At 58.6% G+C, this 26,750-nt stretch overlaps 1 protein-coding gene across 1 annotated transcript; it reads right to left on the reverse strand.

The window, feature by feature from the left end:
• Positions 1-147: 147 nt before the first annotated feature.
• CSPG4 (chondroitin sulfate proteoglycan 4) lies at positions 148-26,471 on the reverse strand. The gene is made up of 10 exons (XM_041489753.1): positions 26,121-26,471; positions 13,643-13,806; positions 9,062-12,640; positions 8,284-8,763; positions 7,729-7,905; positions 4,654-4,852; positions 4,361-4,495; positions 4,054-4,208; positions 3,054-3,237; positions 148-2,854 (listed from the first exon to the last, which is right to left on the reverse strand). Exons 1-10 carry the CDS (start codon positions 26,209-26,211, stop codon positions 951-953), a joined length of 7,068 nt encoding a protein of 2,355 aa, XP_041345687.1. The 5' UTR covers positions 26,212-26,471; the 3' UTR covers positions 148-950.
• Between the last annotated feature and the right edge of the window lie 279 nt (positions 26,472-26,750).

Below are 26,750 nucleotides of genomic sequence, written 5' to 3' on the forward strand. Positions count from 1 at the left end.
CCTCAGACAGTTTCTATTTAAGTTTTTAGGACTTCAGGCTGGGGAAAATTTGAGCAAGAGCCCAGAATATGGTCCATTACCTCCAAATGTCGCTCAGCAGCTTAAAACAGGCCTGGCAAGGGAGAGAGCTTAGGAAAACAGTGATGCACCTCGGAAAAGGCACTTTATTCTGTTTACTTCTGCCATACTGGAGTATACAGTGGAAAACCGTGCTGGCTCCGCTTCTCTGCTCTCCTCTCTGGTTTCACACTGCCCAGGTGAGCTCCAGCCACCCCTCCCTGCCAAGTCCTACCTGTTGTGCAGCCCCCCCAGGGCTCGGTGCAATTGGCTTCGTGCAGCACACGGCAAGTAGAGCAAGAGCGAGGCGGGTATTTCTCCAAGTGGGTAGGGATTCCTAAATTCCCCTGGCATTGGCCACAGAATATTTTCTGAGCCTCTGCTCCAGTGTCTCAGTGTCTCAGTGTCTCGCCTAGCCCTGGGGAATTTGGGCAGCTTCATCCCCAGCCTGACTCAGCGCAAGCTGCTCCTCATCCTCCCTCTCTTACCAAGAGCTGTGAAAAGCACCCCTGTGGTGACTGTGCTGCCTTCAGAGGAGCCACCACTGGGCCAGCCTGGGTGGCTCTGTGGGGACCAGTGTCAACAGGTGCCCCCCAGCACTGTGACCTCCATCAGGTGGCCCAAAGGAGCACCCAAAGTCAGCAATTCCCAGCCATGCTCAGGAGTTTTGCCTGTCCCCAGTTGCTTATGCAGTGCCCCCCTCCCCTGCCCAAAGGAGATGTGGGGCTACAAGGTGGGCTGGAGCAGCAGCCCCTGTATCCCCAGGGCCCTCCTGCATCTGTGGGATGCCAGCTCCCAGGGAGGAGGAGGAGGAGAGCCGGGAGGAGGTGGCTGGTGGTGCTGCAGGAGGGGCTGGATACCCCGGTGGTCTCGTGCCACCACAGCTGAGCCCTTCACACCCAGTACTGGTTGTTTTTCAGGGGGGGGTTGGAAGTCCGGCAGTACTGGAGGAGCTCAGGATCTGGAGGTGCCCCAGAGCCCGTGCCCGCGGGCGGGGGACCCGTGCCCTTGCCCTCCAGGGTGGTGACAGTCGTTAGGGGGATGCTTTGGCTGGGGTCTGTCCTCCGGAAGGTCTCGTGGTCTGGCACAGCCCCGTTCTTGGCCTTGGAGGTGGGAGTGCCCTGGACGTGGTGCTTCCCCGTCTTGTTGCGCTTGTGCAGGTAGAAGAGAAGGGGCAGGATGAGGGCCAGCAGGAGGAAAATGAGGCAAATGGGGATGATGATGCTGAACATGTTGGCCTCAATGAAGCTGAGGAAGGTGCCTCCTGCCCCAGGGCTGGGGCTAGTGGTGGCACTGGGGGCCAGCCAGGGAGTGGGGGACATGCCCAGCTCACTGGCATTGGGGCTGCTCCGTGCTGTGCCATGGGGCACTGGGGGTGAGGGTGCCAGCGGGACTGTCAGCAGGGTGACACCGTAGGACTTTGAGGCATTGTAGGGCTCGATGTCGTACTCCAGGGATGCCAGCGCCGGTGGCACGCCGGCAGCCACCAGCTCGAAGTCGAAGCTGTCCCTCTGCAGGGGTTGTTGGGTGTCCCCAGCATCCAGCACCTCCAGCCCCACCAGCCCTTGCTCCAGCTCGCTCTGGCTGAAGGTTTCGATCGGGGACGTGGGCTGTCCTGGATCCCTGGATACCCTCACCAGACGGCTGGCACGGGGCGCCCTGCGGACCTTGAAGACTGGGACACTCTTGGTGTGGTTGGCCAGCTCGCTGGCATCGAGGACACTGGTGTCCAGGAGGGCTGTGGTGCCTCGGGGCCACAGGCTGTCTGCTCGGGTCTTCACCGCAGCACGGACGGTCACGTTCACCACCCCGGTCCTGTTTCCTGCCCGCGAAATGGCAACGAACTGGAAGTCATCCTCAGGCGACCTGAGGTCACTGAAGGTGAACATCACCTCCCTGCGATCCAGCTGCTTCTGTGAGAAGCCCCGTGATGGCTTTTGGTTGACTTGCACCTGTCCAAACCTGGGGTCCCTGGTGATCCTGTACAGGACATTACCTGCCCCTCGTGGTGCGGCACCCAGCAGGTGATGCTGGGACACGGGTGCCCTGTTCAGCTCTTGGGGCACCTCCAGCAGTGCTGGGCTGGCAGTGGTGCTCAGGACAGGCAGCATCTCGACCTCCAGTGAGGTCTGGATGGGTGGGTGGTGGCCACTGGAGAGCCTCAGGGCTAAGGAACCTGGAGCATGGCTCCCAGTGGCAACAAACACCACGCGGCCAGCATTGACATCGGCTTGGGTGAAGCGGCTGATGGGCTCCCGGGGGTCCTGTGCACTGGCCACATGGCCAGCCAGGGGTCTCTGGAGGACACTGTACACCATCTCCTGTGGGGACACCAGTGGGTCTGCCACATCCAGGTACTCCTGTGACAAGGTGACCACGGAGCCTGGCAGCACCTGCAGCACTTCTTGCCGCTTCACCACCCGCGGTGATGCGTTGCTGCCGGTCACTGTTACATTGAATGCTTCAGAGATGACCACCCCATCTTGTGGAGGACGGACAGACCGCTGTTCCTGGGGCTGGAGCCACGCCTTGAAACTGAAGTGGTCTCTGGAGACGCTGTCCCCACCATGGGCGTACACCAAACGCCTCGCCGCCAGGTCTGACTGCAGGAAAAACGGCCGTGACTGCTCCAGAGGCACACCGGCCACCAAGAGCTGTCCATGAGCTGGTGGCTCCGTCACCAGGAAGACAACATCATATCCAGCCCTCTCAGGGACCAGGATTTGGCTCAGGAGGTTGGAGGCATCCAACACCGAGGTGTCAATCTCAGCCTGCTGAGCCCTTGTGAGCTGCAGACCTGGCGAGAAAAGGGATAAGAATCAACTAATGAAAGTTGGTCAGAGTTTGTTGCAATGACAGAAGAAGGAATTGGATGCAGTCTTAGATGTCTGATGTAATGTATCAGCCATGGAAAACAACACATTTGGCTTCTTCAGACAAACAAGTGCTCCTGAAGAGCTGCTTTGTCCCACCCTTCTCCATCATCCTACCCTTACCTGCATTTTTCCAAAGCTGAGTCAAGCGCTGGGGACAATTTTCCTCGAAGGAGATCAGGACGAGGAGGATGAAAGAATCTGAGATGGTCGTGGGAGTGACCACACGGAAGCGGATGGCATCTTGGGCCAGCCAGAAGGGCTTGCCTGGCATCTCATGCTGGTAGAAAATCAGCTTGCTGTCCACCTGAAAATTAAAAAAAACCCCCTTGATCAGCTCCTATCTTGACTCTGGGATGGAGCAACCAAGCTCTACCTAGGTAAGAAATGGGGATTTTAACTAGCCATGGCACGGTAGTGACCATGGAGAGCTCAAGGTGTTTCTTTACCAGGATGTGAAATTGTGGCTGCCCATCCCTGGAAGTGTTCAAGGCCAGGTTGGACGGGGCTTGGAGCAACCTGGTCTACTAGAAGGTGTCCCTGTCTGTGGGGGGGAACAAGGTGACCTTTAATCCCCTTCCAACCCGAATCATTCTATGATGTTTCTCCTAGCAATTAGGGGAATTGAGGCTCAGAGGAAGGTTGAGCTTGCTCAGCATCCTCCGAGGGTGAGCATAGCACAGAGAAGCTTTCAGGGAGGGTAAACCTATGTGTCTCTGACTGATAGAATAAAATAAGACCCTTGCTGGGCCCTTCAAAATTTGGCCCCATAGGAGAAGGGTTTTTTCAGAGCAGGGGTGAAAAAATCATGCTTGGCTCTTCCCTTCAGCAGCAGCCAGGCTGGCTGGCTCTGCAGCACGGAGATGGCCTAGGAAAAGGGATTATAGATCCCTCAGCCTCCCCCAGTGCTAAATCCAAGGCTGGGGCAGCAGCTCTTAATCCCTCTTAGCAGCTGCTGGCAGAGCTGGGAAAGTCACGGCACAGCTGGAGCCTTGTGCTGCCTTCTGCCTGGGATCAGGTGCCTGTGGTGGCACTGGGCTCAGACTGGGACCCCCATGTGTGGTGGGGGGTGATGAAGGGCTGTGTTCGGGGTTCTGAGGGGCTGAAGGAATTGAAATCTCACCTGGGCTTGGGTGAAGTTCCTGATTTCCTCCCCCAGTGAGGTGGTCAGCCTGCCCAGGCGTGGGGCTTGCTCGATACTGTAGTACAGAGTGGTGGAGCTGGTGGGGCTGTTGCTCACTGCCTGCAGGTTCTGGCTGGTGATGGGCTGCAGGGCACCTGGAAAACACATCCAGTGTGAATTTCAACCAGTCACCTTGCCACCCACCTGCAACCTCTGCCAGGGGCATCTCAGCAGTGCTTGGGCAAGGGCAGGAGTCCCAAGGGGGCCCCATTTGAACTGGGAGGATGGGGAACGTGCTGGTACCCACCTGGGCAGACAGTGAGGCTCTGCTTCCTGGCCAGGCTGATGATGGGCTCTCTCTGGGCCCTGATGAGGAAGAAGTGCCCAGGAGATAGGTTCTCACCATCCCACAGATCGAAGGCAAAGCCACCATCCAGGGGTCCTGTGGAAAGCACAGACCTGGGCATTTGTGGGGGCCAGAGGAGATGCAGCTCCCCATTAACCCGTCAGGGATTTGGGCCGGGGATGAGGTTGGCATCCCCTGTGTCCCCATCACCCTGGGGTGGTGCAGGGGGCTGGGGCACCTCCGTCCTGCCCTACCTTGGTGCACGAAGAGGATGAGGCCGTTGTCTATCTGGGCCTGAGTGAACCTCTGGAGCTCAGTGCCGGGCGCTGACCTCAGCACGACCTTCCCGTTGGCCGGGGGCTGGATGGAGTAGGTCACCTCTTCTGCCGGGGAGTCCTCATCCTCAGCACTCAGGATGTGGGGGCTGAGAACAGCCGTGGCACCTTCCCGCAGCTGGGGGATAGGGAGAGGCTGAAATCCCCCTGCCACACTCCCGGCACTTCTCCCCTTTTTCCCATCTCAGCTCAGACCACTCTGCTGGGTGCCAGAGCACATCCCAGCCCAACAAGGGTGCCTTGTCTGTGTCCTGGGGACGCCTCCATCTTCTGGCCTCTTCCCAGCCCTGCGTCAGCGCTGCCGTGTTTGCCAGCACGTGCCACACAGCTGGGCCTGCGCCTCTGCATGGCATGTGCTGGAGGGCAAGAGTGCCTCAGTTTCCCCAGTTATTGGAAGTGGAAAAGGGCACTTGGAGCACTGTGGCAGGGGCTGTGCCCTTAAGACCTTGCTTTGCAGGGAAGGGGTTTTAGTGGGGTGCACAAACTGCTGCTGGGCACACAATGACCACAGGCATCCCTGTCTCTCCCTGGCTGGGTGTTTCTCCTCGCTCTGCTCCCGTCCCAGTTCCCGTCCCACCACCCACCACCCCCTCACAAGGCTGCAGCAAGGCCCGCTGTCCCAGCAAACCCTCCAGGAATGACAAATATGTGGCTGAGTTCAGAGCCACTGAGGAATTTCCCAGGACCACTTCCTCCCATCCAGTGGTGCTGACCCTCCCGTGGGAACATTGCCACCCCAAAGCCTTGGCATCTCCCATCTCCAGCTGGAGGCAACAATTTTCCCTGCTCGTGACCCTGTGCCACATCCCCATCCTGGCAGACCACAGGGATGAATGTTGTGCTGCCAAACAGGTTCTGCCCACACAGCCCAGAGCTGCCCTTTGCCCTCAGGATGCCTGGAAATCATGGGGTGCATGGATGGAACCGTGCCACGGCTCGTGTGGGGTGGAGGGGTGGGATGTGCAGCATCCCACAGCATCACGAGGCTGGGATCTAGGAAATCTGCATTTTGGGAATCTGCAGGACAACACCCAGGCAGGCGCTGGAGGAGGTGCTCTGCTGGATGAGCTCTTTTCTGCTGTTTTCAGCTGGCCTAATCCAAAACATTGCTTGAGTGGGTGTGGGTGCCGACAGAGAAATTAAATCCCTCAGCAGTCCCCACGGGATGGCAGAGGCAGGCTGGAAAACACAGCTTTGGAGAGGCAGGGTGGGGGAAGTGCTGCTGGACACACAGCCGGGACAGGAGCTTCACTGAGTTTTTTGGGCTGCTTCCTCTCCCCAGCACCCACAGCAGTTGGAATTGCAATCACACTGGGGGCTTGGAGCCAAAGAAAACTCCCTGTGGGCAAAGCAGGGGGGACTGGCAGCCCCAGGGCACCGCTGTCCACTGGGAAGGGACAGTCAGGGCAGCTGGAGCAGCTCTGCTCCCGGCTCAGAGCCCGCACTGCAGGAGCTGACCCATTTCTCCCTGCTCCTCGTCCTCCCTGAATTATTAAAGCCTTCCGCCTGGCTCTGCGCTCGCCCGCTGGGCTCTTTGTGTTTGCTCAGCCTCCGTGTCGCCTCTGCTCCCGGGGAGAGCAGGCGGGGAGGTGCCGGAGCAGCGCCGGGAGCGTGGCCGTGTGCTCCAGGGCGGCGGTGAAGCCTCTGTCTCGGTGGCATCCAGCCATCCTTCCTTCAGATCCAGCCCAAAAACTGCTGCTCCTTCCCAAGGGGCTCCACTTTGGGGTCTAGACCCAGCCTGTTGTCCCCCGGCATCCCTGGAAACCTTTGTGCAATCCCTCTCCCGGGCCTGGCCTGACCTTTAAACACTGAAGTCATCCCTCACCAGAGCACAAACACGGCAGGGCCGGGCCTCTCCCGTCATTCCCGTTGGGGGAAGGAAGCCTTTCCCTGCTCCAGAGCTCCTCTGGGCAGCTGTGGTCACTCTTCCCAGGGTGCTAAGGGATTCCCATGGAAAAGCAGACTAATTGCTGCCTCAGAGTTTAATTTTAGGAGGTTTTTTTGCCTTTTCATCCTTATTCTTAGCATGATGGCTAGGGGGAAGGGAAGGCCATGCTTACACTGGATATCTGGAGTGGGAAAAAGGGGCTGGCACGGGCCTAGCAGCTGAGGGGTCAACTTCCCCCTGAATTTTGGCCCAGGTGAGGCAGGTCTACAAAAGGGATTTGGTCAAAAGCTTTCTGGGCTGGAGGGGAAAAACTGAGCGGGCACAGAGCTGGGACTGGGGGTACCTCCCAAACTTTGCTGGTATCCCTCAAAATGGGAGTCTTTGGGGCCAGGCAGGGCAGTCCCTTCCCCTTGGGCATCTTCTCCAGAGTCCAGGCTCCCAGAACCCTTCCCAAGGCAACTGTGCGATGTTCCTCATGGAGTAGATTGCTTTCCAGCTGCCAGTCTGGGAAATCGCGGGATAGTGAAAGTAGGTGCAGGGAGGTGGGGGAGGGATGATTGTGCTTCCGTTTTCCACTAAATTCTTTGCTGGAATTTTGCATTAGTGACCCCGAATGGGACAGGGAGGGGTTGGAAGCAGAAGGTGGGAGTTCAGCAGCAGGTGAGACCTCTTCCCTTCTGCCGTTTTCTGGGATGGATGTAAAGAGAGGTGTGAAAGCTGCCCGGATGGTTGAGTAATTCCACCGTGATGGTGAAACGCGGGCAAGCTGCTCTGGGAGCTGCCGGGGGTGATCCCGGATCAGGGGCTGCGGAGGCGCTGCCGCTGCCGCCGTGGCAGCGCTGGCCGCGGGCAGCGCGGGCCGATGCTCCCACCTCGCGGCCGATCCCCGCAGCAGCGGCGGGGCGGGACGGGCTGGCGGCGAGCACAGCTCGCTCCCCGCCTCCTCCAGAGCCTCAACCCGGCGGGAAAACGCTCCTCCCTTCCCCGCTCCCCTTGGCCTGCCTCTGGGCGGCAGCCCGGCTCCGCCGAGTCCCAGCTCCCCGAGGCGGGTGCGGGGGATGCCCACGCTGGGCTGGCTGCCCCTTCCCGCGGCCTCCCACCCTCACCTGCAAACCGGCGTTGACCTTCAGCCGCGGCGCCTTGGTGCTGCGGGGCAGGATGGTGATGAACAGAGTCCGGGGATGGCTCTGTCGGGATACCTCGGAGGCGTTGGCCAGGATGGTGAAACTGTCAGTGAGGGATCGGCGACCATCCTGCCTGTACTGGATCTGCTGGTTCTCCACCTGCGGGGCAAGGGCCAGGTGATCCTCCACGGAGGGTACAGACCACAGGCCCCTCAGGGGAGGTGACCCTGAACCATCCTGGGACGATGATGGCAACCCACCACTAGCTCAGGGGCAGCCCTGTGGGTTCTCTGTGGGAAGCAGACCTGGAGCCCAGCATGGTCTGCCTGCATCCCCACCCTGTATCCCTTATCCCGTATCTGGGTCTGTAGAGCAAACCCATCACCCTAAATGCCTCCATCCCTTCAGATGGGGAGAAGACTCCTGCAGCCCTCCCCAACCTTGCAGTGGGGTTGGGGGCTGGAGACCACTCCGGGCTCTCCCCAAACCCTTGGGAAAGCAGCCTGGTGGGCAGGTGGGTGCCCATGGGTGCTATACCTCACTCCAGGTGAAGCTGTGCAGCCCGCCCTGCTCGGGCTGCTGGCTGCTCAGGAGGGTGCCAAACCGGGGGGGCTCCAGCACCCTGAACTCCACGCCGAGAGCTGGGTAGTAGGCGTTGGGAATGCGGAGGATGCTTGAGGAGATAGCAGCAGAGCCACCTCCTGGCACTGTGATGTTGTGGACATCCAAAGGGACGGTGATGGGGAGCACCACCAGGCTGACCACCACCCCCTCCAGAGGGTCTGCACTGCGCGCGGTGATGTCCAGGACAAACTGGTCACGCTCCTCGTTGGGCTTGGAGTGGCGGTAGAGGACTCTGCCACTGTTGATGTCCTCCTGGGTGAAGGACTGGATGGGGTCCAGGCTGGGCTGCTCATTCATGTCCTGGCTGTGCTGAAGCATTGCCAGGAAGCCGGAGGCTGGGGGGCTGCTCACCATGTAGATTATGTCTTGGGAAGGTATCTCTTCATGGGTCACCTGGGAGTGTGGGGGAGATGAGGCATGAGTGGGAGGGCTGGTAACTGAGGCTGGCTGCCCCACAGCCCACCTGCTGTGCAATCAATCCCTCCAAGCTTTGCTGTGGGATGGACTGCAAGAACCACCTAACTGAGGCCATGCCTGAAGCCCTCTCTCTTTGCCCTCTGGGCAAAACCTGACAAAGGCCTTGGCTCTGCGCAGGTGGGAGTATAATGGGAGTCCCATGGGTGGCCATCCTGGTTTGGTGGCCAGGGAAGTCATGCAGGCATGGGGAATGACTAGAGAAGGGGATACTCACCATTAAGTCCTCTTCCTTGATCCCAGCTGCTTCCCCCTGGAAAACATAGATCTCCTTGTGATTAACTATGCTCAGGGGGCTGGGATGGGTGTCCAAGAATACACTGATGGCCAGTGTGTCCTCCACTGCCACCTCATTTGCTTCTACAGTGAACTGGAGCTCATCCCGGGTGTTCCTGCTCCCATTGTGGTGGTAGGAGATCTCTCCTGCCAGCAGGTCCCTCTGGGAGAAGGCCATGACAGGCTGCTCCCCTCTCAGCACTGTGCCCCACCTTGGGGGGGTGGTTATTAGGAACCTTATTTCTTCATCTGACCTGATGTCCATGTTGGTCTCCAGGCTGAGGACAGAGGAGTCAATGCTCCCTTGGGTGCCCTGGTGGATGACCAGACCAGTGTTGTTGACTATTCTGATGTAGGGGTCTGATGCCTGCACTTCCAGGAGGGCCGTGGTTTGGTGGAGGCCATCCGAGACCTGTAGCTGGATCCAGCCCCGGTCAGCCCCAGAATGGACAAAGAGGATCTTCTTCTTCCTCAAGTCATCCTGTGTGAATCGGTAGACCTGGTGGCGTCTGTCATCAACAGACACAATGCTGCCAAACAGGATGTCCTTCCTGGTGAGCACCAGCTGCGCGTCGGAGAAGCCGGAGTCCTTGTCAGTGAAGGCAATGTGGTCGGTGGTCAGCAGGTGCTGCCCATTGCGCACCACGTTGAAGACTCTGTTCACTGCCCGGACAGGGCTGTGGTCATTGACGGGCTGGATGGAGACCCTGAAAACGCCCCTCACCTCCTCGGCCTCAGACTCGGCGCTGCCCTCGCCCTGCCTGATGGCTACGAAGGGGATGTCATCCTCCAGCGTCTCGGAGTCATCGTGCTGGTACAGCAACCGGCGCTGGAGGATGTCGTCATTGGTGAACTCCGTGATCTCCTCTCGGGAGGCCCAGCCGTGGGATGCAGCCCAGGCGAGCCTCCCATGCGCTGGCCCCTCAATCACCTCATAGACGTAGTCCATGCTGTTCACGCTCTGCACAAACAAGTGATCCTTGGAGATGACGGCCTGTCCACCTTCCGGCACAGTCAGGAGCACGTTGGTCAAATTTGGTGCATCGGGGTCCCCACCAATGCTGATTCTGTAAGTATACACGGGCGAGTGCTGCTCACCAGCGTGGACGCGGAACTGGAAGAAGTCCTCAGCTTGCTGGGAGTTCCTGATGGTCACGCTGTAGCTCAGGTGGTTGCCCTGCAGGTCCTCTTCAGTAAATCCAAAGCCTTCAGTCAACCTGTTGCCAAGCAGCTCCAGGTTTCCTTTTTTGGGAGCCTGGATGATCATGTAGTGGAAGGGAACTGGGGCAGAGTTTGGATCTTCCAGCATTGCCTCCAGCTCCTTGCTGGTGATATTTCTGTGCCGCTTATTCTTCATCTGGAGGGGAGCCATGGTCCTCATCTTAATGGTGGCTCTTTTAATTCGTACAAGGAAGGTGTTGTTTGGCAAAACCTTCTGCCCCACCTGGACTTTGAATCTCACCTCCTCCACGCTGTCTTCCAGACGGTGCTCTGTGTCTGTGCTAAAATACTGGATGCGCCCTTGCTCCAGGTCTTGTTGGTGGAAGGACTCGACTTTTTTCCATTCCCCTCCCATGCTCCCTTGCTTCTGAACCTCACCATACTTCAGAGGCTCCGTGAGGACGTACAGGATGGAGACCCGTTGTTCCACGGCATTCGTCTCCACAGACAGGTTGGCTGTGGTGATGCGTGCAGCCCCTCCTTGGGAGAGGGAGAGGCCGGTGTTATTGAGCAGGCGGATATCAGGATCAATGGCCAGGATCCTCAGGGTGGCAATGGGGCTTGGGACAGTGCCATCACTCACCTGCAAGGTGAGCTGTAAGTTTGTCCCACCCTGGTGCACATAGACTACGTTGCCAGCTTCCAGGTCCCTGCAGGAGAACTCTTCAATGGGCACTCCAGGGTGGAAGTCTAGCTCCACGTAACCCTCCTCCATCTGCTGACTGTGCAGCTGGAATTCAAGGTCATCACAGGACGAGTCATCATCCAGGACCTGCAGGATGTCAGTGGTCAGGTGTTTCCGTGTGTGCTTCAGGATTGTCATGTGATTCCCACGGGGAAAGATCACCTGTGGGGCATCGTTGACAGGGTTGATCATGATGGGCAGCAGGTACACCTGGCCCTGCCGCAGGCACTCTGGGACCCCTTGCTGGGTGGTCACTGTCACCTCCAGCATCAGCTGGTCCATGGGCCCTTCGGAGCCATCGTGGATATACCTGACTTTCCGATTCACAATGTCTAACAAGGTGAACTTCCTTCTGCTCCTGGACCCGGGAATGTCCAGCTCCAGTTGGCCATGCCTGGGGTCACTGGTGATGCTGAAGAGGATTTGGGACTGACGGATGCTGGCCAGGCTCAAGTCTACCGTAGGCTGGGCGTGTTTCCACTCCAGGTAGGCCATGCCCCCTTCAGAGACGATGAGGGGGCTGACGTGCAGCAGCCTGCTGATGTTGGCAAAGGCGGGTGGGAAGCTGCTGTCAGGCCGGCATGGTTCCACCACCAGGCCCGGTGCTCCGGAAAAGCCATTTGGAGGTGGGGAAGTGGATGCCTCATCCTGCTCATACACCTCCTCATAGTCCCAGTAGTGGTCCTGCTTCCCACAGCCTGCTGTGATGTCCTTTGTGATCACAGCATCCTGCAGGCTCCTCCTCTGCAGGTTTATCCGGAGGTCCTCCAAGCAGCCAACAAACGAGTGGTTCGTCATGGTCCACAACGAGATGAAAGAAAGATGGTGCTCCCTCAGCCTTTGCAAAGCTTTTTCATCCATACCTCCAATGAAGAGGTTTCCCTGAAGGTCCAGGTAGTTGTTGATGCCCCGGTTGGATGTGGATGAAGCATAGTAATCAATCAGTATCTCAAACTTGTGGATGTCCGTGTGGACTTTGACGTAGTGCTGCTGCTCGTCACTGATGAAGACGTTGTTATGCAGGACGATGACGCCGTTCCCCTTCTCCACAAACCCTCGCAGGCGCCCGTTGGAGATCTCCAGGTAGAAGAAGTCATTCTCCAGCCCTGCGTGGTAGATGAGGGGTGCCTGGGTGATGCTCGTTGTTATCACAAACTCGATGGTCGCTTCCTGCCTTGCGTCCCAGGTGGGAAAAGCAATGTAGGAGTGTGGCCCCGGGAACCCGAATGGCTCCTCAGGCTCTGCAGAGAACTGTGTGCTGCACCCTTCCTGGACATGGTGGAAGGTCTTGGAGCTGCCATCAGCAGACAGATGGGAGAGGACATCCAGGCCATTGAATGTCACCAAGTGAAGACACCCCCTGAAGGGAGGGCTGGCCTTGGCAAGGTACGGCAGGTCCAGCCTGCCTGTCCCGCCGGCATAGAGGCCGTACTGGATGTCCAGCTCCCTTGCTGGCCCTGCGATGTCTGCGGAGCTGTTGAAGAGACCATCGATGGTCAGCATCATCCTGCCATCTTCCACCAGCAGCTCCACATCGTGCACCGCCAGGTTATCGAGCTGCAGCCCTGCTGGGGACTGCAAGGTCACCTCCTCCAAGCCCAACTGCAGCCTGGCCTGCAGGGAAAGACACAAAATCCTCAGCTCAAGTGGGATCTCTCCACCTTCCAATAGCACCTGCATGGACCCACACCCAGGTGCTTGCAAGGGTTTTGGTCCCTCGGTTCACTCCTCCACCTCTGGAGGTGCTCCTCCTTCATCCTCCCCATGGGCCTGCCCTCTTTTTCCTGCTCTCTGAATTTCTCTCCTTTTCCACTCATTCTCAGCAAACTCCAGTCTGAGGGCTGGGATCCTCCATCTCCCAGTCCCACAGCTGGGCTTTTTCTCTCCCCTCACAGAGCAGCCCTGCCAGATGCTGGCTCCTCCTTCCCTGCTCTGTCTTGCCCACTGCCCTCCATCCTTGCAACCTGGGCTGCTTCCAGCCCTTTCCCTGGGAACTGGCAGGGGAAATAGCAGGCTTTGCTCCTCGTGGGCAGCAGCCTGGAGCCTGCCTAAGTACAGGGTTGGCTGGTGAGACACGTGGCCTGCATTAGAGACACCTCTAGCCAGTGGCTCGCTTGCTCTTCTGCTTTGGTTTGATGTGGTTGGTAGCCCAGCCCAGGCTGCAGGAGAGGCAGGATGTGTGCCTCAGATGATCCATGCTCGTTTCCTTCATGGTGGATGCCAACACTATAACCACAACAGGGAATTTTACTGCTCTGTCCTGATTGCTTCCCATGTTCCAGTTGGGACAAGGGAGATCTCTTCTTTCCCTGGATCCTCTCGTCTCACCTCCTCACACCTGAGGGTGCTGTGCACCGTGTCTGACCACGCAATGCACACGGGGTGCCAGTGTTGGGGTGTCCCCGTGACCACCCCCAGCATCACCCAGGCAGGGGGTGAGTAACTTTCCCAGATGGAGCCTGTTTCTCTGTATTTAACCAAATCTTCCAAGACTGTGACCACTCTTCTCTTGGAGCTCCCTGTCAGGTGTCCTGGCAGCTGGGCTGCCCCTTCATCCTCTCACTGGATGAAGCCATGGCACAGAGACCCCAGCCTGGGGAGAGGATGGGTGCTGACCTGCAGGCGGCCGGCTTGCAGCTGCAGCAGGAGGTGGTCGGGCTGGCCAGCAGCCAGGAAGAGCAGCCCGTTCCCCTGGCTGGTGAACAGCTGCAGGTGGAGCCGCACCGTGCGCGAGGCGTCCGCCAGCGGCATCTCCACGAAGCTGTCCCCAAAGAAAGAGGCTGGGGAGAGAAGGGAGAAAGGTCAGGCAGGGAAGGACACCTTCTGCAAAGCCCCGCCCGGGTGGGTGCTGTGATTATGGAGCCTTCTGAGCCCATCCATCAGCCCTTCCCTTGTTTGCCATCTGACAGGCTGCTGGAGTCCAGCAGCCTAAAAAGACCCTTGGGGGAGTCTGTTTTTTCTGATTTTCCTAAAGAAGCCTTGGGTTGAAGGGCTTGGGTTGGAAGGAAACTTAGAGCTCATCTAGTCCAAGTCCCCTGCTATCGTCAGGAACATTTTCCACTAGCCCAGGTTGCTCCAAGCCCTGTCCAATCTGGCCTTGAACACTTCCAGGGATGGGGCAGCCAGAGCTTCTCTGGGCAGCCTCTGGCAGGGCCTCAGTACCTTCTGATTAAAGGAATTGTGTTTCCCCTCCGTGCTGAAGGAATAAACAGGAGTGCCAGTGATCCAGAGGTGGATGTGAGAGTGGATGGAAACCTTGGCTCAAAGTGGGCGCCTGGAGATGCAGCTGGAACGCGTTCAACACCCAGTATGCATCAGCCCTGGAGGACTCAGCTCAATGGCATGTGGTCATGAAATGACAGACTGTGTCACAGGGCAGAGGCAGGAGAGTGCAGGATTAAGAGCACAGGGAGCGGCCAGGCTTAATTTTAGAGCGCTTTTAGTTTTTAGCTGACTCAATGCATGCATGTGCATCTCACACATGTTAAATGTGTGTGGCTGGGGCGTGCAGCCACCCATCCTGCTTGGCTCCAGCTCAGCCTGTGGCAAAACTCTGTGCTTAAGCATAAACACTGCAGCCCTGTAAGCTGGAAACGTTTGGGGAGGATATGTCAGGGACGGGGGCAAATGCACATTTTCAGTCCATATGCAGTCACAGACCCTGCTGGAGTTTATATGTGTGAAGCTTTCCTGCTGTGCTTTGCTAGAGCACATATCAGATCCACCCAGCTGCTGACCTACACTTAAGTTTGGGGTCCCAGATCTGTCCTGCTGAACAAGAATAGGAATTTGGCTTTCAGGGTTCCAGCCCCAATCTCTTTTGGAGGAGGCAGGGATGGATGTTGGATGCTGGGGTGACACCAACCTTCTGCACAGTGAGGTCTGGGTATAAACACCCACATCTGCTCTTACAACTGCTTCCCTGGATGCATTTTCCTCTTGCCTAAATTTCAGTGGAATGACCAGGGTGGGAACGGGCAATGCAGGCTTTGCTCACAGGGTGGTGCAGTAGGTGAAAACCCAACCCAGCAAGTGAAAACCCAACCCTGCAGGACAGCCACAGTCACTGAGGCATTTGGAAAGGGACCATCTGTAGAGGTGATGGCAAAAGCTGGCATGGCAGGCACAGAGTTGGAGCACTCTGATTTAGCTTTTCCCATTTTCTTCAGAGCTGAGCCCTGCAGTGCCCTGCATGGGGGAAGCTCTTCTGAGCCCTTTGGGAATGGGGAGACCTCCTTGTCCAGGACACCACAAAAAATCATTTCCTGCCGCTGGCAGCAGAAGAAAGTGCCTCAGTTTTCCCCTGTGGTCTGGGAGGATGACGTGGGTGTTGCAAGGACCATCACCCCACCCGTTCTGGACAGGGAGGAAATGGCACCATGGAAATATCTGGCCTTTGCTGTAACACCAAGCCCTTTACCCAGCCCAGGGCAAGGCTGTCAGGGTGCCTGCTCATTCCCTGGCCCTCGTGCCTGCTGCTGGCATGGGGCACTTTGGCTTCCTTGTCCTCTTCAGCGCAGCCAGTGACTCAGAGGAGCTGTTCTGTGCTCTGCAGGGCTCTGTCCTTCCCTGACCTGCTCCCTCCTTCCCATGGTCCCAGCAAAACCAGCCCTGCCCAGTGGCCAGGGGTGGTGGGTGCTGGGGCTCTCAGCACCGCCTTGTCCTGGGGCTTGGTGAGCAGGAGTGACGTGGCACAGTGGAAAAGGGAATTTTCCTGTCCCTCCTTGCACAACCACAGGCACACGTGTGTGCACACGTGGTCCCCAGAGACATCCATGGACATTATGTGCTGGCTCCCGACGAGCTTCCCTGTGCGTGCTCCATGCTCCAGCTCCCACTGGGATTTTGCTACATTTTAGTGGCTTCCCCTAATTCAAAAATGTTTTTCAGATGGGTACTGAGTGGTTGTTTTCACGGGGAGGGAAAGCTTGGCTGGGCTGGAACCACCAGCAGCTCCCATGCCCGCCCAGGGGCTGGGCAGTGTCTCACTGTGGGTGCTGGGGATGAGGGTTTGGGGCTGCTCCAGCAAGACCAGCTTGTTTTCCAGTGTGCCAGGGGGCACCAGCTCCTGCAGCCAGCACATTTTGTCCTCTCTGCACTCTACCAAAGCTGCCAGAAATGTTTTCCTTCTTCTCTCATAAAATACTAATAATAAAAAGCTCCCAGAGGTGCGGATGCCTAGGGGAGTGGTGCTGCTTGTTGGGGAGGAGGAAGGACCCTTGCCCGGATCCAGGAGGCGCTAGAATTATTCTCCAGCAGCAGAGGCAGTTACTGTTGTTTGTCCTCCCAGATTCCTGCTTTATTTCAGGGCCACTCTCCTCCTCCCTCATCAGCCCAGCCAGGATGTGAAGCCACTTGGCCTGTGACATTTCACTTTCAGAAGGGATCTACAGCTTCTCACCTCTATCTCCCCTCTTCCTTGCCCTTCACTTTGGAAAAGATGCAGGAAACATGGATTTTTTGGGGTTCTTTTCAAATGTATTTTGCTCTGGAGGGGCCTTCATAGGACAGGATGCCCCATCCTGGTCCATCACTTGGAGCAAGAAGGGACTTCCAGGCACCCATCCCCATCTTTGGGCAGGCTCAGGTGAGCTCCTGGGATCATCCCATGAGGATGAGTTCCCATGCCCCAAAAGCACCTATCTCAAGTGATTTAAGGCTGCCATGCTCAGACCACAGGAGTGTTGTGCATCCAGATGCCCAAGGGGGCCCCTCCTCTCCTGTCATGGGGAGCAAGAGGTCCCCATATCCTGGCCATGGGTTGGAGTGGACACCCCAGATGTCCCATTCACCCCGGATAAAAACAACTGACATTCCCATCTTGCTGCGTCCCACAGGAAATCACCATCCGTGCCTTGCCAAGCCGATTGAAAGGCATTGACGAGGCGAGAGGAGCCTCCGTCACAGTTTCCGAGCAGGCAGCCAGCAGCCAGCAGATTACAGACTGCAGCAGTGTCACTTGGGTTTGGGTTTTTGGGGTTTTTTTTTGCATTGAAAAAAACAAGGAGATGAGCCAGAAGCTGTAAGGAGGGCTGTGGGAGCGAGGCCCCGGAGCGCGGGGCTGCTCCCGGGGCCGGCCCTCAGCGAGGCCTCTGCGCCGGGCCTGCCCCGGCCGCCGGACACGCGCCGGCCCCGCGGCCTTGGCCCTCTTCCCCCGCTCCTCCAGCCGCAAACGCCGCCGCTCCGGCCTCTCCCGCGGCTGCTTTTTTCGTGTTCGGCGATTTTCCGACTGGGGGAGCAGGAGCAGAGCTGGTGGGACATCTCACCAAGCACTCCCTCCGAGTGTTTGGGGCTCAGCGAGGCTGTTTCGGGCTCTCCTTTGTGTTTTGACACGCATCTGAGCACAGAAAATTCTCCCACCTCCCTCCCAGCACGTAGGAGGCTGAAGGAGCCAACTCCAGGCCCAGGCGAAGGGAAGCGCTCGGAAAGCTCAGCGCGGAGAGGACCGGCGCTGGGGCAGGGACAGTGTCCTGGGCGTGTGGGAGGCTCGGGAGCCGGTGTGTGGGTGCTGCCCTGCCCCAGCGTGGGGCACCCCCAGCCCTGCCGCAGGACAGCATTTTGGAGGGCAAGAGGAGCAGCACCGGGCTGCAGCCGAGCCCCAGAGGGGCTGCAGGGCCCCCCATCGCTCTGGCCACGGGAGGACGCTGAGGCTGAGGAGGAAGGAGCGGAGCGGAGCAAACCCCGCCCGGGGATTGGGGTGTGGAGCCGGGGAGGGGCTGGATGCTCAACAAGGCTCCATTCAGGCTGCGGTGGGGCAGGTGGGGGCCCGGGCCGGTGGCCGGCTGTGTTTGCAGGGAGGGACTGGAATTCATTAAAGCGGCTCTTTAATGACCGCAGCGGTGCCGGGAGAGCCCCGTGCAGACACACGCGCCCCCCTGAAAGGCTCCCTGTGTTCGCAGCCGCTTCCCATCCCGGCCACACCGCTTTTCCAACGGTGGAAAAACAGCCGGGGAGTGAAAGCTCCTTGTTGCCCGAACAGCCCCGGGCTTGTGCGGCCGCTGGTGCAGCCCAGCCCGCCGGCTGCCCTCCTTCCTGCCCGCCTCCCTGTGCCAACAAGCGGCCCCTGTGCCGGGCTGCTGCTGGGGTGCTGCCGGGCCGCCCCAAGGGCAGCCTGCTGCACTCCTTCTCCGCAGCCTCAGGAGCTGGTTTTGAGGCCCTCTGAGTTGTTTGGTGGTGTTTTTTTTTTTTTATTTGTGTAACTTTCAAGGTAGTGAGGTCACCCGTGTCCAGCCTCATTGTGCTGCACCCCCACCGCTGTGCAAACGGCAGGGAGGCTGGGGATGTGAACACCAGGGAGATTCAGGGGGATATGAACACCAGGGAGATTCGGGGGGATGTGAACACCAGGGAGGTTCGGGGGGATGTGAACACCAGAGAGATTCAGGGGGATGTGAACACCAGGGAGATTCGGGGGATGAAAATACCAGAGGGGTTCAGGAAAATGTGAACACCAGAGGGGCTGGGCAATGTGAACAACGCTGGAGGGGCTCGGGGGTGGCTGCCCAGAGCTGGGGATGCTGCTCAGCAGCTCGATCCCCTCCTGTTCCCCCCGCAGTGTGTGCTCAAGGCTCCCGTCCCACTCTGAGTGCAGGCAGGGTGGGCAGGACCAGCGCCGTGGGTGGTCCTGGGGACTCAGGCTCCTTGTCCCCAGCCTGGCTCTGATGCCCGATGGGACCTGTAGCCCCCTGGAGCTGTAGCTGGGCTGTGCCCCTGTCCCCACACAGGGTGGAGGGGCCACGGGAGGAAGGGATCCAATGGGCTTTTGGAGAAAGGCTTCCTTATGTTCCACATTCCCTTCGTTTTATGGTGTGGTTTTATTTATGGGCAGGGAAGGAAATGAGCAGCCTGAGAGGAGGTTAAGGCAAACACAGTAGCCCTCGGCTTTGGCTGGGGCTTTGCTGGGGGACAAATGGGGGGCTGCTGCCTTCAGACATGCCTGAGACCCGAGCTGAGGACCTGTCTGGGTTTCCACAGCAAAGAAACCCCAGTGCAATGGAGATGAGCTGGGTTTAGCCTGCAGCAAGGGCATTCAAACCCAGCGGGGACCTTGGGATCACACCACAGTCCCCCTGTGCCTGCCCCAGGAAAGCCTGGGGTTCTGCCTCAAGATTTATGGGATGGGGTGTCACGGGCACAGATCCATCCCTGCTGTGATAGCTCCTGGCACGCAGGAGGACTTTTTCTTTTATCCCCAATCCCAGTGATTCCAGGGACTGCTGCTCCCACATCCTGAGCCAGGGCTGTGCGTGCTTTTCCAGCCCCAGCAATGGGAATGAGTGCTCTGGTTCTCGCCTCCCCCCCTCCATCTGGCCTTCCCTCACGGCTGGGCTCCCAGGGGCCAGCGCTTTCCAGGAGTGCTGGCCAGCAGAGATTGCTGGAAAGCAGCACCCACAAAACCACCAGGAAAGCTGTGGCTGCTCACCTTCCCAGGTCTGGTCACCTTCCCAGGTCTGCTGACCACCAGAAGAGCCATCACCCTTGTTTTGGGCGTGGGAGGAGAGTCCTGGCCAGGGGTGCTTTGCTTCGCCCCCATCCCAGCCGGGTGGCCTCTGGCTGCACCACGCCGCTTTGAACCCCTCCTCCTGTGTTTATTCCTTCAGTTCCTCTCCCCCGTTCCCCGGCCAGCTGCTCTGCGCTCGCCTTCCCCAGCCTGACAGCTTTGGGGAAAAACAGCCTTTTTACAGCCCACGGACTCTGGGGTCAGGGGAAAATGTGAAAACATGCCCCCTGCTAATTCTGTGCTGCCTGGGAGGGGGCTGGTTGTACCTTCCCGTGTCCTGCCAGTCCCCAACCCCTGCCCAGCGCCTGTGCCTGCTCCTGCCTGCCTTCCCCGTCCTTATGGAGCAGCATTAGGAGCTGTGATACAGCAGGGAGGCCATAAAGCAGGGTCCAGGAGGCTTGGCTAGAGCTCCAGAGCTCCATGGCTTATCCAGCATGGTTTTACGATGATTCAAGCACAGCCCTAAAGCTGATGGTATTTCCTGAGCTCTCCTGCTCGGCCAGATGCAGAGCCATGGAGGGGAGGGCAAGGAGCTGGGAGCCAGCCTGAAACCCCCCACAAAGGTCACAGTGCTTCTAGGAAGAGCTGGGGAGATCGCCCCTGGAGTGAGCACCCCCAAAACCTGGCAGGAGCAGGAGCAGGGATGAAGAGCTTTTAACGATGTGTGGCTCAATGGCTCCGGAGGGACTGAAGGAATAAACCCAAGCTGGAAGCAGTGTTTGGAGTGTTTGCCCTGGGAAGTGAAGCGGGGGGAGAAAGTGGGAGGATTTGGGGAAGCAGGAGGCTCAATGGGGCTTTTGTGCCGTCCCCTGCAGCGTGACTCAGGCTCACTCAGGCTCCCGCTGCCAGGAGAAGTTGGCCTGGAAATACTGTATCAGCCCCAGAGGACGTGGTTTCCAAACCATTCGAAGTCGGGTTTTGTTCTATTTTTTCTGTCTTTTTCTCTCTCCCAAGCCCTGTTCCCCTGTCTCGCAGGCTGGCAGGTTTTCCAGCTCCACCCTGCACATCCTGGCACCCGCTGCCACGGTGCTCCCTGCCCCAGCTGCCTCCCACCCAGCGAAGGAGAGGCTTGCAGACCTGAGGAAGGGCACGTGGTGGCACAGGAGGGGACAATCCCAGCCAGCCCCGTGCTGGAGGATCTTGGAGGATTGGGGCACCTGGTGCACATCCCACCTGCAGATCCCTGAATCCCATCCCTGCCTGTCCAGCAGAGCCAGTGCCTGTTCCCAAGCTCATCCCCAGACGCAGTGAGGGGAAGGAGGTGCCGGGGGGACTGGAGGAGCCGGGCCAGGGGATGCTCACAGACACGCCTGGAACGGCTCGGTGTTACCGGAGAGATCCTGCCTGGTGTCAACAAACAGCCCGCGGCCGCGCCGACAGGGGCCGGCTCCAGCTCCAGCCGCCGGGCTCTGATGTTTCCCAGCCCCGCTGGTGTCAAATGGTTCCTGACGTGCCAGGATGGGGGGAGCTATCAGCCAGACTGTGGGGGAAGAATGAGCACGAGCGGGAGCGTTGAAACCTTGCCAGAAGATACCTGCTTGCCTTAACTGCGCATCCAGCGCTCAGGGATGGGGAAATGTTTCAACGGTGATGGTAAAACGTGCAATTGTGGTGTAAAATGTGTAAATTGGGGCGGTTCAGCTTTAGTTGTGCTGGTAAGGCAGCACCCACAGCACCCTGTACCCCAAAGGGCACCAAGGACCACGGCCAGGATGAGCTTTTGGTGATGCTGAGTGCTGTGGGGGGCAGAGAAGAGTGTCTCCACAGACAGAGATGGGGGTTTGCAGTGTGGATGGGGGAAAGAGAGGATATTTTTTGCTCCTCTGGGGCTGACATGCTAAACTGTCTGCAAAGAAAATTAGTATTTTCTTTTTCCCGCTCCTTCCAGAGCTGAAAGCTCTGCCCTCTCCTGTCCTGTCCTCTCCTCTTCCCCCATCCTTCCAGAGGTCCCCCTCCCTGCCTCCCCCTCCCCACTCCTGCTATCCCTGACTTTTCCATCCATGAGAAGCACCCGCCGGGGTGATGTTTATAGAGAAAATAAATCCCTGCTCTATTAGTAGCACGGGGGGAGGCCCGGCTGTGGGGGGGCTGTGGGGGTGTGGAAGCCGGTGCTCACATCCCCTCCCAGGGCTGCAGGGCTTTCTCAGCCACATCCACCTCGGGCCAAGACTTCCCTCTCTTCTCCCAAGCTCCCAGAGGAAATGACCCTGGTGGGCTCAGAAATTTCTGTGGGATGGGATGCTGAAAACCTTGAAGCCCAGGCAGAGGCTGGGAAAGGGAATGGGAAATTCCTGCTGCCTGCCCCTCTCTCTGCCAGTGCTGCACCACGCCAGGGGTGTGAGATGGTCGAGGGTGGGGAGCACCCATCAACACAGCTGGGGATGGCACCACGAGCAGTCGGTGACTCCAAACCCTCCCATCCCTCGCCCGCCTGCAGCACAGAGGAAAAACAACTTCCAGAAAGCCAAGACTTGGGTAAAAGTAGCAGCAGGGATTCACAGGGCCATCCCGAGCTGACTCACAGCTCCTTCCCCAGCCAGTGAGTCATGGTGATGGATCCGTGTTGCTTCTCTGTCTCCTTGTCTGGGAGGCACGTGATGGGCCCGGCCACCTCCAAACCACGCTGTTTGCCCCATCACTCTCTCCACTCCCAGCAGTTTTTGGCAGCACCCGCCCTTCTCAGGGCTGCTTTGGGGCTGTCAGGCAGCCAAGGCAGCCCCTGGGCACAGGGCAGCTCCCAGAGGCACTGCCCGGAGCCACGAGGGGCGGCACACCCAGGGAAGAGGGATGGAAAACGGGAATTTATCACCCTCCTGGATCCACAGCCCAGGGCACAAACATCTCCCACCCCACCCTGATGCCAGCTGAGAGGCCCTGTTTGGTCTGTGCTGAGGGTAAAGGACTGGCAGTGGGTGACAAATCAGGCAGCAAACCTGCACGGTCCCTGTCCTGGGGCTGGGAGGAGCTACAGCAGCCCTGCTCCTATGGATTGTAGCCTGGCTTTGCAGATCCCAGTGCTGCCCTGACTCTCAGCTCTGCTTTGCAAAGCAAAGGCTTTGTGAAAGGTTCTTTGACTTCACAGAACGTATTTGGGATATGCTTCATAAGATATATTAACATTCTATCAATACAACAGACTAAAAATTATCCTCATGTACCAATGCCTAACAATATTCTGCTATATTGGTCAATATATTATATTGGTAATATATATTTTAAAATATATATATACATATTATATATATTATATATATTACCAATAGATTATATTGGTAAATGTGACCTCCCTTTTTCTGGTCTATTTACCTCAGGAAAGGTCTGAGGGGTGTCCCATCCCAGTGCAGCATGGCAATGTCCAACCGAACACAGGGCACAATGGAGACAGCTCAGGAAGGGCTGGTTTGGGAATGAGGGAGCTCTGGTGGACACCCTCCCTCCTCTGTGTCCCCAGGGGTTTGGAGATGCAGCGTGGTGAAGGGGCTGGTGGCAAACGAGGCTGGCGCTGCCCAGGTGAGAGCTGGGAAGGGCACAGGAGTTTCTAGGAGACTCCCAGCTGAAGGCCGGGGGTGATGCTCACACTCAGCCTTCCCAAAAAGGAGGCAAAGCGAGCCCAGCACCTGGAATGGGCCACGGGAGCAGCCCCGGGGAGCCGAGGCTGGGCTGGGCCAACGCCTGCTGCGAACAGTCTGTGCTTGGAGCTTTATTTAGGCACGCAGGCTCCCGCCTCCCAGGCCCTGTTCCTGTCCAGCCTTCAACCTGACGTGAGCTCCTCGGGGTGAGCTTAACCCTGTCCTGCAATCCTGCAGGAATGTGCTCATTATATTTTTGCCCACAGCCCTCTGTTGCTAAATATAAGAGTGAGACAAGAATATTCCTCCCCGATTCCCACGATACCAGTTTGTGTTCTCCCCCCTTTTCAGCATTTTTCCTGTTCTTTCCCATCAGCTGGAAACTTTTCCAGCTGCTTTGAGCTATGACCTTAAAACATGTGGCGCGACCATAAAAAAGAAAGTTTGAATAAATCAGTCAGATTTCCAAAAGTGGAGGAAAGGAAGAGCCGAGGTGGCTCCGAGGAACCTGGAGAGAGCAGAAGGGATCCTGGATGGACACCCCAGGGCAGACACTGCTCCCTACCCATGGGCAGGTATCCTGGACATGCCAGTGTCCCACCTGCCTCGCCAGGACCCCATCACTGCCTCTGGGGTCCCCCTAAACTTTGGGGGGTGCCACATTTTTGGCACCCACTTGCTGAAATCTCGGGGTGAATGCTGCTCATGGGGGGTCTACACATCCAATTCTCTCTTCTCCCCTCACTCCAGACCTCCACTACCAGGGATTTTGGGGAAGGGGGAGCCCAGCCTGTGGGTGACCTCACTGGGAACCGGAGGGGAGCCAGGCTGTCAAAAAACAGTTTACTAAAGCTTCACACTCTGATGTCAAGAGGACAAGTTTTATGAGTGTTTTTTCTTTTTGGTATAATCCTGTATTTGATGAAGTGCATGATGACTCTTCCCATGCTGGGCTGGGCAGGAAGACCCAGATTCCTGAACCTGAGCTTGGAGGGAACACAAAACACAGGCTTCCCCCCCAAAAACCTCAGCCCCATGCTCAGCACGCTGCTCCTGGCTCTCCCTGAAGGAGACATGGGATGTCCCACGGTGGGCAGCCAGGGAACAGCTGGAATGAGAGCTGCTGGGCTCAGCAGGGATGTTCTCAGCTGCAGGGGGCTGCTGGGAAGCTACTGCCCAGCCCCAGGGTCACAGCTGGCACATCTGTTTCAGCCCCGTGCAGAAACAGTCGCCAGTGTCTGAAAATGGGGGTAAACCCCCTTTTCTTCCCCAGCCCCACATGTTGACCAGGGAGGTGCCCAGTGACCCCCAGAGCCATGTCACAGCCATGGGGGGAGACACCTGGGGCGAGTCTGGGGGTGGCAGTGAAAGCCATGAGGATTTTGGGGTTTTTTGGGGGTTTCTCCAGCACCTTCACCATTGAAAGAGTTTGGGACTGCCAGGGCAGCCCTCAGACCCACCCTGGACACCGTGCAAGTAACAGATCCATGTGGGGAAATCCCAGCCCGGGATGGAAAGGTCAGGGCTGGGAGGAAGGAGACCACTCTGTTCATTAACAAAAGGGATTTTTTTTCCACTCAGCTTGCCAGGCGCCCTCCTATTTTGGTGCACGGCAAAAAATAGAAAGAACAAGGCCTAAGGTAATGAAAGGAGCATGTCCCAGAGGCCACCTGCTCTCTGGGAGGGAACAGGGACAGCAGGAGACCAACAGCAGCCCTGCAGGTGCTGAGGGCCACAAGGCTGGGCTCTGGGATCATCCTCCTCCTTGCACTGACCCAGGCTGGGATGCAGAAGATGGTTAGGAAGCTAAAGGCTGGAGGTTTTCAGTAATTCCTTTGGGAACTGCTGGGAGCAAGCTCCTGCCTCACTGCTGGTCAGAGTCCTGGTCCCTGGGGGGGAGTTTGGGGAAGAGACACTGCTCAGTTGAATGATATATTATTTTTGGGGTGAGTTAGGGACTTGAAAGTGCATTCTAAACGCCCTTCATGCTCAAAGCTGCAGGTGCTGCTGATGCAGTTCCGTGCCCAGTCAGACCCCAGGCACAGCTCGGTGGGTCAGACCCCATCCAGACCCGCAGAGCCTGCTGAGGCAGGGAGGGAGCAGGGCTGTGGGACGGCTGGCAGGATGCTGAGGCTGGACACACGTCTATGACAAGAGCTGGGTGTGCAAACCTGGCTGCTCCATGGGGAAAACTGGGTATAAATCCTGCACCTCTGTCCCACCGTGCCCAGCGCTGACCCTGGGCGGCCGCCAGCCCTGTGCCACCACGGGAGGGACCCTCAGCCCCAGCTGGTTCCCTGTCACCCCAGGAGTGGTGCGACAACCCTTGTGGGGCTGTGCTGGTGGAAGAGGTGAGCCACTCACCCCTCGCCCGGGGCCACAGCCACCGCAGCGCGCAGGACGGACAGCCCCGGGCGGTGACACCCCGCAGACGCCCCCGCGCCCGGCATGAAGAGGGGCTGCCCTCGCAGGCGGCTCCCGTGGCAAGGCCAAACATGGGCAGGGAGGGCTGGCGAGCTCCCTCCCCGTGGCGCCGGGCTTGGCGGGGCAGCCACGGTGCTTTTCCCCCGCCGGCTGCCCCTGGCGCCGACCGAAGCTGCTCCGAGCCGCATCCCACACGGCACACACCGTGCGCCCCGCGGACAGCACCCGGCGAGGTGCACACAGAGCCCTGCGGGGCACACAGAGCCCAGCGAGGCACACAGAGCCCTGCGGGGCACACAGAGCCCTGCGGGGCACACAGAGCCCTGTGAGGCACACAGAGCCCTGCGGGGCACACAGCACCCGGCGAGGCACACAGAGCCCAGCGAGCCGCTCCTCTCCCGGCCTCGGCTTCCCCCAGACTGCCCCTAAACACAGTGCTCCCGCCAGCTTGGACAGGACCCCGCACCCCGGGGAGGGACAGCCACCACCCGTGGGTCGCCCATGTCCGCAGCGCTCCCCGCTGCCTCCCCAGCTCCCCAGGAGCAGGATTATCCCGCAGGATTTCCCACCCTTCACTCCCAGTTTGGGGGACGGGACTCACCTCCGGCCGGGGGTCCCGCGCTGAGGGGCTGGGGGTGGCCGGCCAGCAGCAGCAGCAGCACGGTGGTGGCGATGCCACCTCGGGCACCCATCGCGTCCCCGGGGCTGCGGCAGCGGCGAGGGCTCCGGGACGGCACAGCCTCGGCCGGCGCCTGCTCCCAGCCGAGCGCTCCCGCTACTACTATATTTAATAAAGCGGAGCGAGGGAGGGACCTGTAACTTCTCCCGCCTGTCAGAAAGGAGAAATTCGCTCAGATTACAACCCCAATTTTCCCTCTTAAAGAACTAGAGGCCCTCGCCACCCACACCCGCTCCTGAAAGCAGCCTTGTTCCCGCCGGCGAGGGGAGGAGGAGCGGGGACGGAGCCCGACGTGGGGTGCGAGGGGCGGCTCCGGAGGCACCGCCTGCTCCGGGCTGAGCAGGATGTCACAGAGTCCCAAAATACTCTGAGTTGGAAGCGACCCACACGGATCATCGAATCCAACTGTTAAGTGAGCGGCCCGTGCAGGGATCAAAGCCTGGTGTTATTAGCACCGTGCTCTAACCAACTGGGCTAATCTCCGCACATCCCTTGGCACTTCGGGGGGAGCAAAGCCAGTTCCTCGTGTCCACACAGACCCAGATCAGTGAC

The sequence above is a fragment of the Pyrgilauda ruficollis genome, unplaced genomic scaffold (assembly GCF_017590135.1).
Source record: "Pyrgilauda ruficollis isolate IOZ18807 unplaced genomic scaffold, ASM1759013v1 scaffold96, whole genome shotgun sequence".
Taxonomy (NCBI): Eukaryota; Metazoa; Chordata; class Aves; order Passeriformes; family Passeridae; genus Pyrgilauda; species Pyrgilauda ruficollis.

Coding starts and splice junctions, on each gene's coding strand:
- CSPG4 (XM_041489753.1), bottom strand. CDS start 26,211: ATGGGTGCCCGAGGTGGCATCGCCACCACCGTGCTGCTGCTGCTGCTG. Junction 12,641..13,642: donor TGCAAGCCGGCCGCCTGCAG/GTCAGCACCCAT, acceptor CTTTCCCTGCAG/GCCAGGCTGCAGTTGGGCTT. Junction 4,853..7,728: donor AGGTCAACGCCGGTTTGCAG/GTGAGGGTGGGA, acceptor CCTATCCCCCAG/CTGCGGGAAGGTGCCACGGC.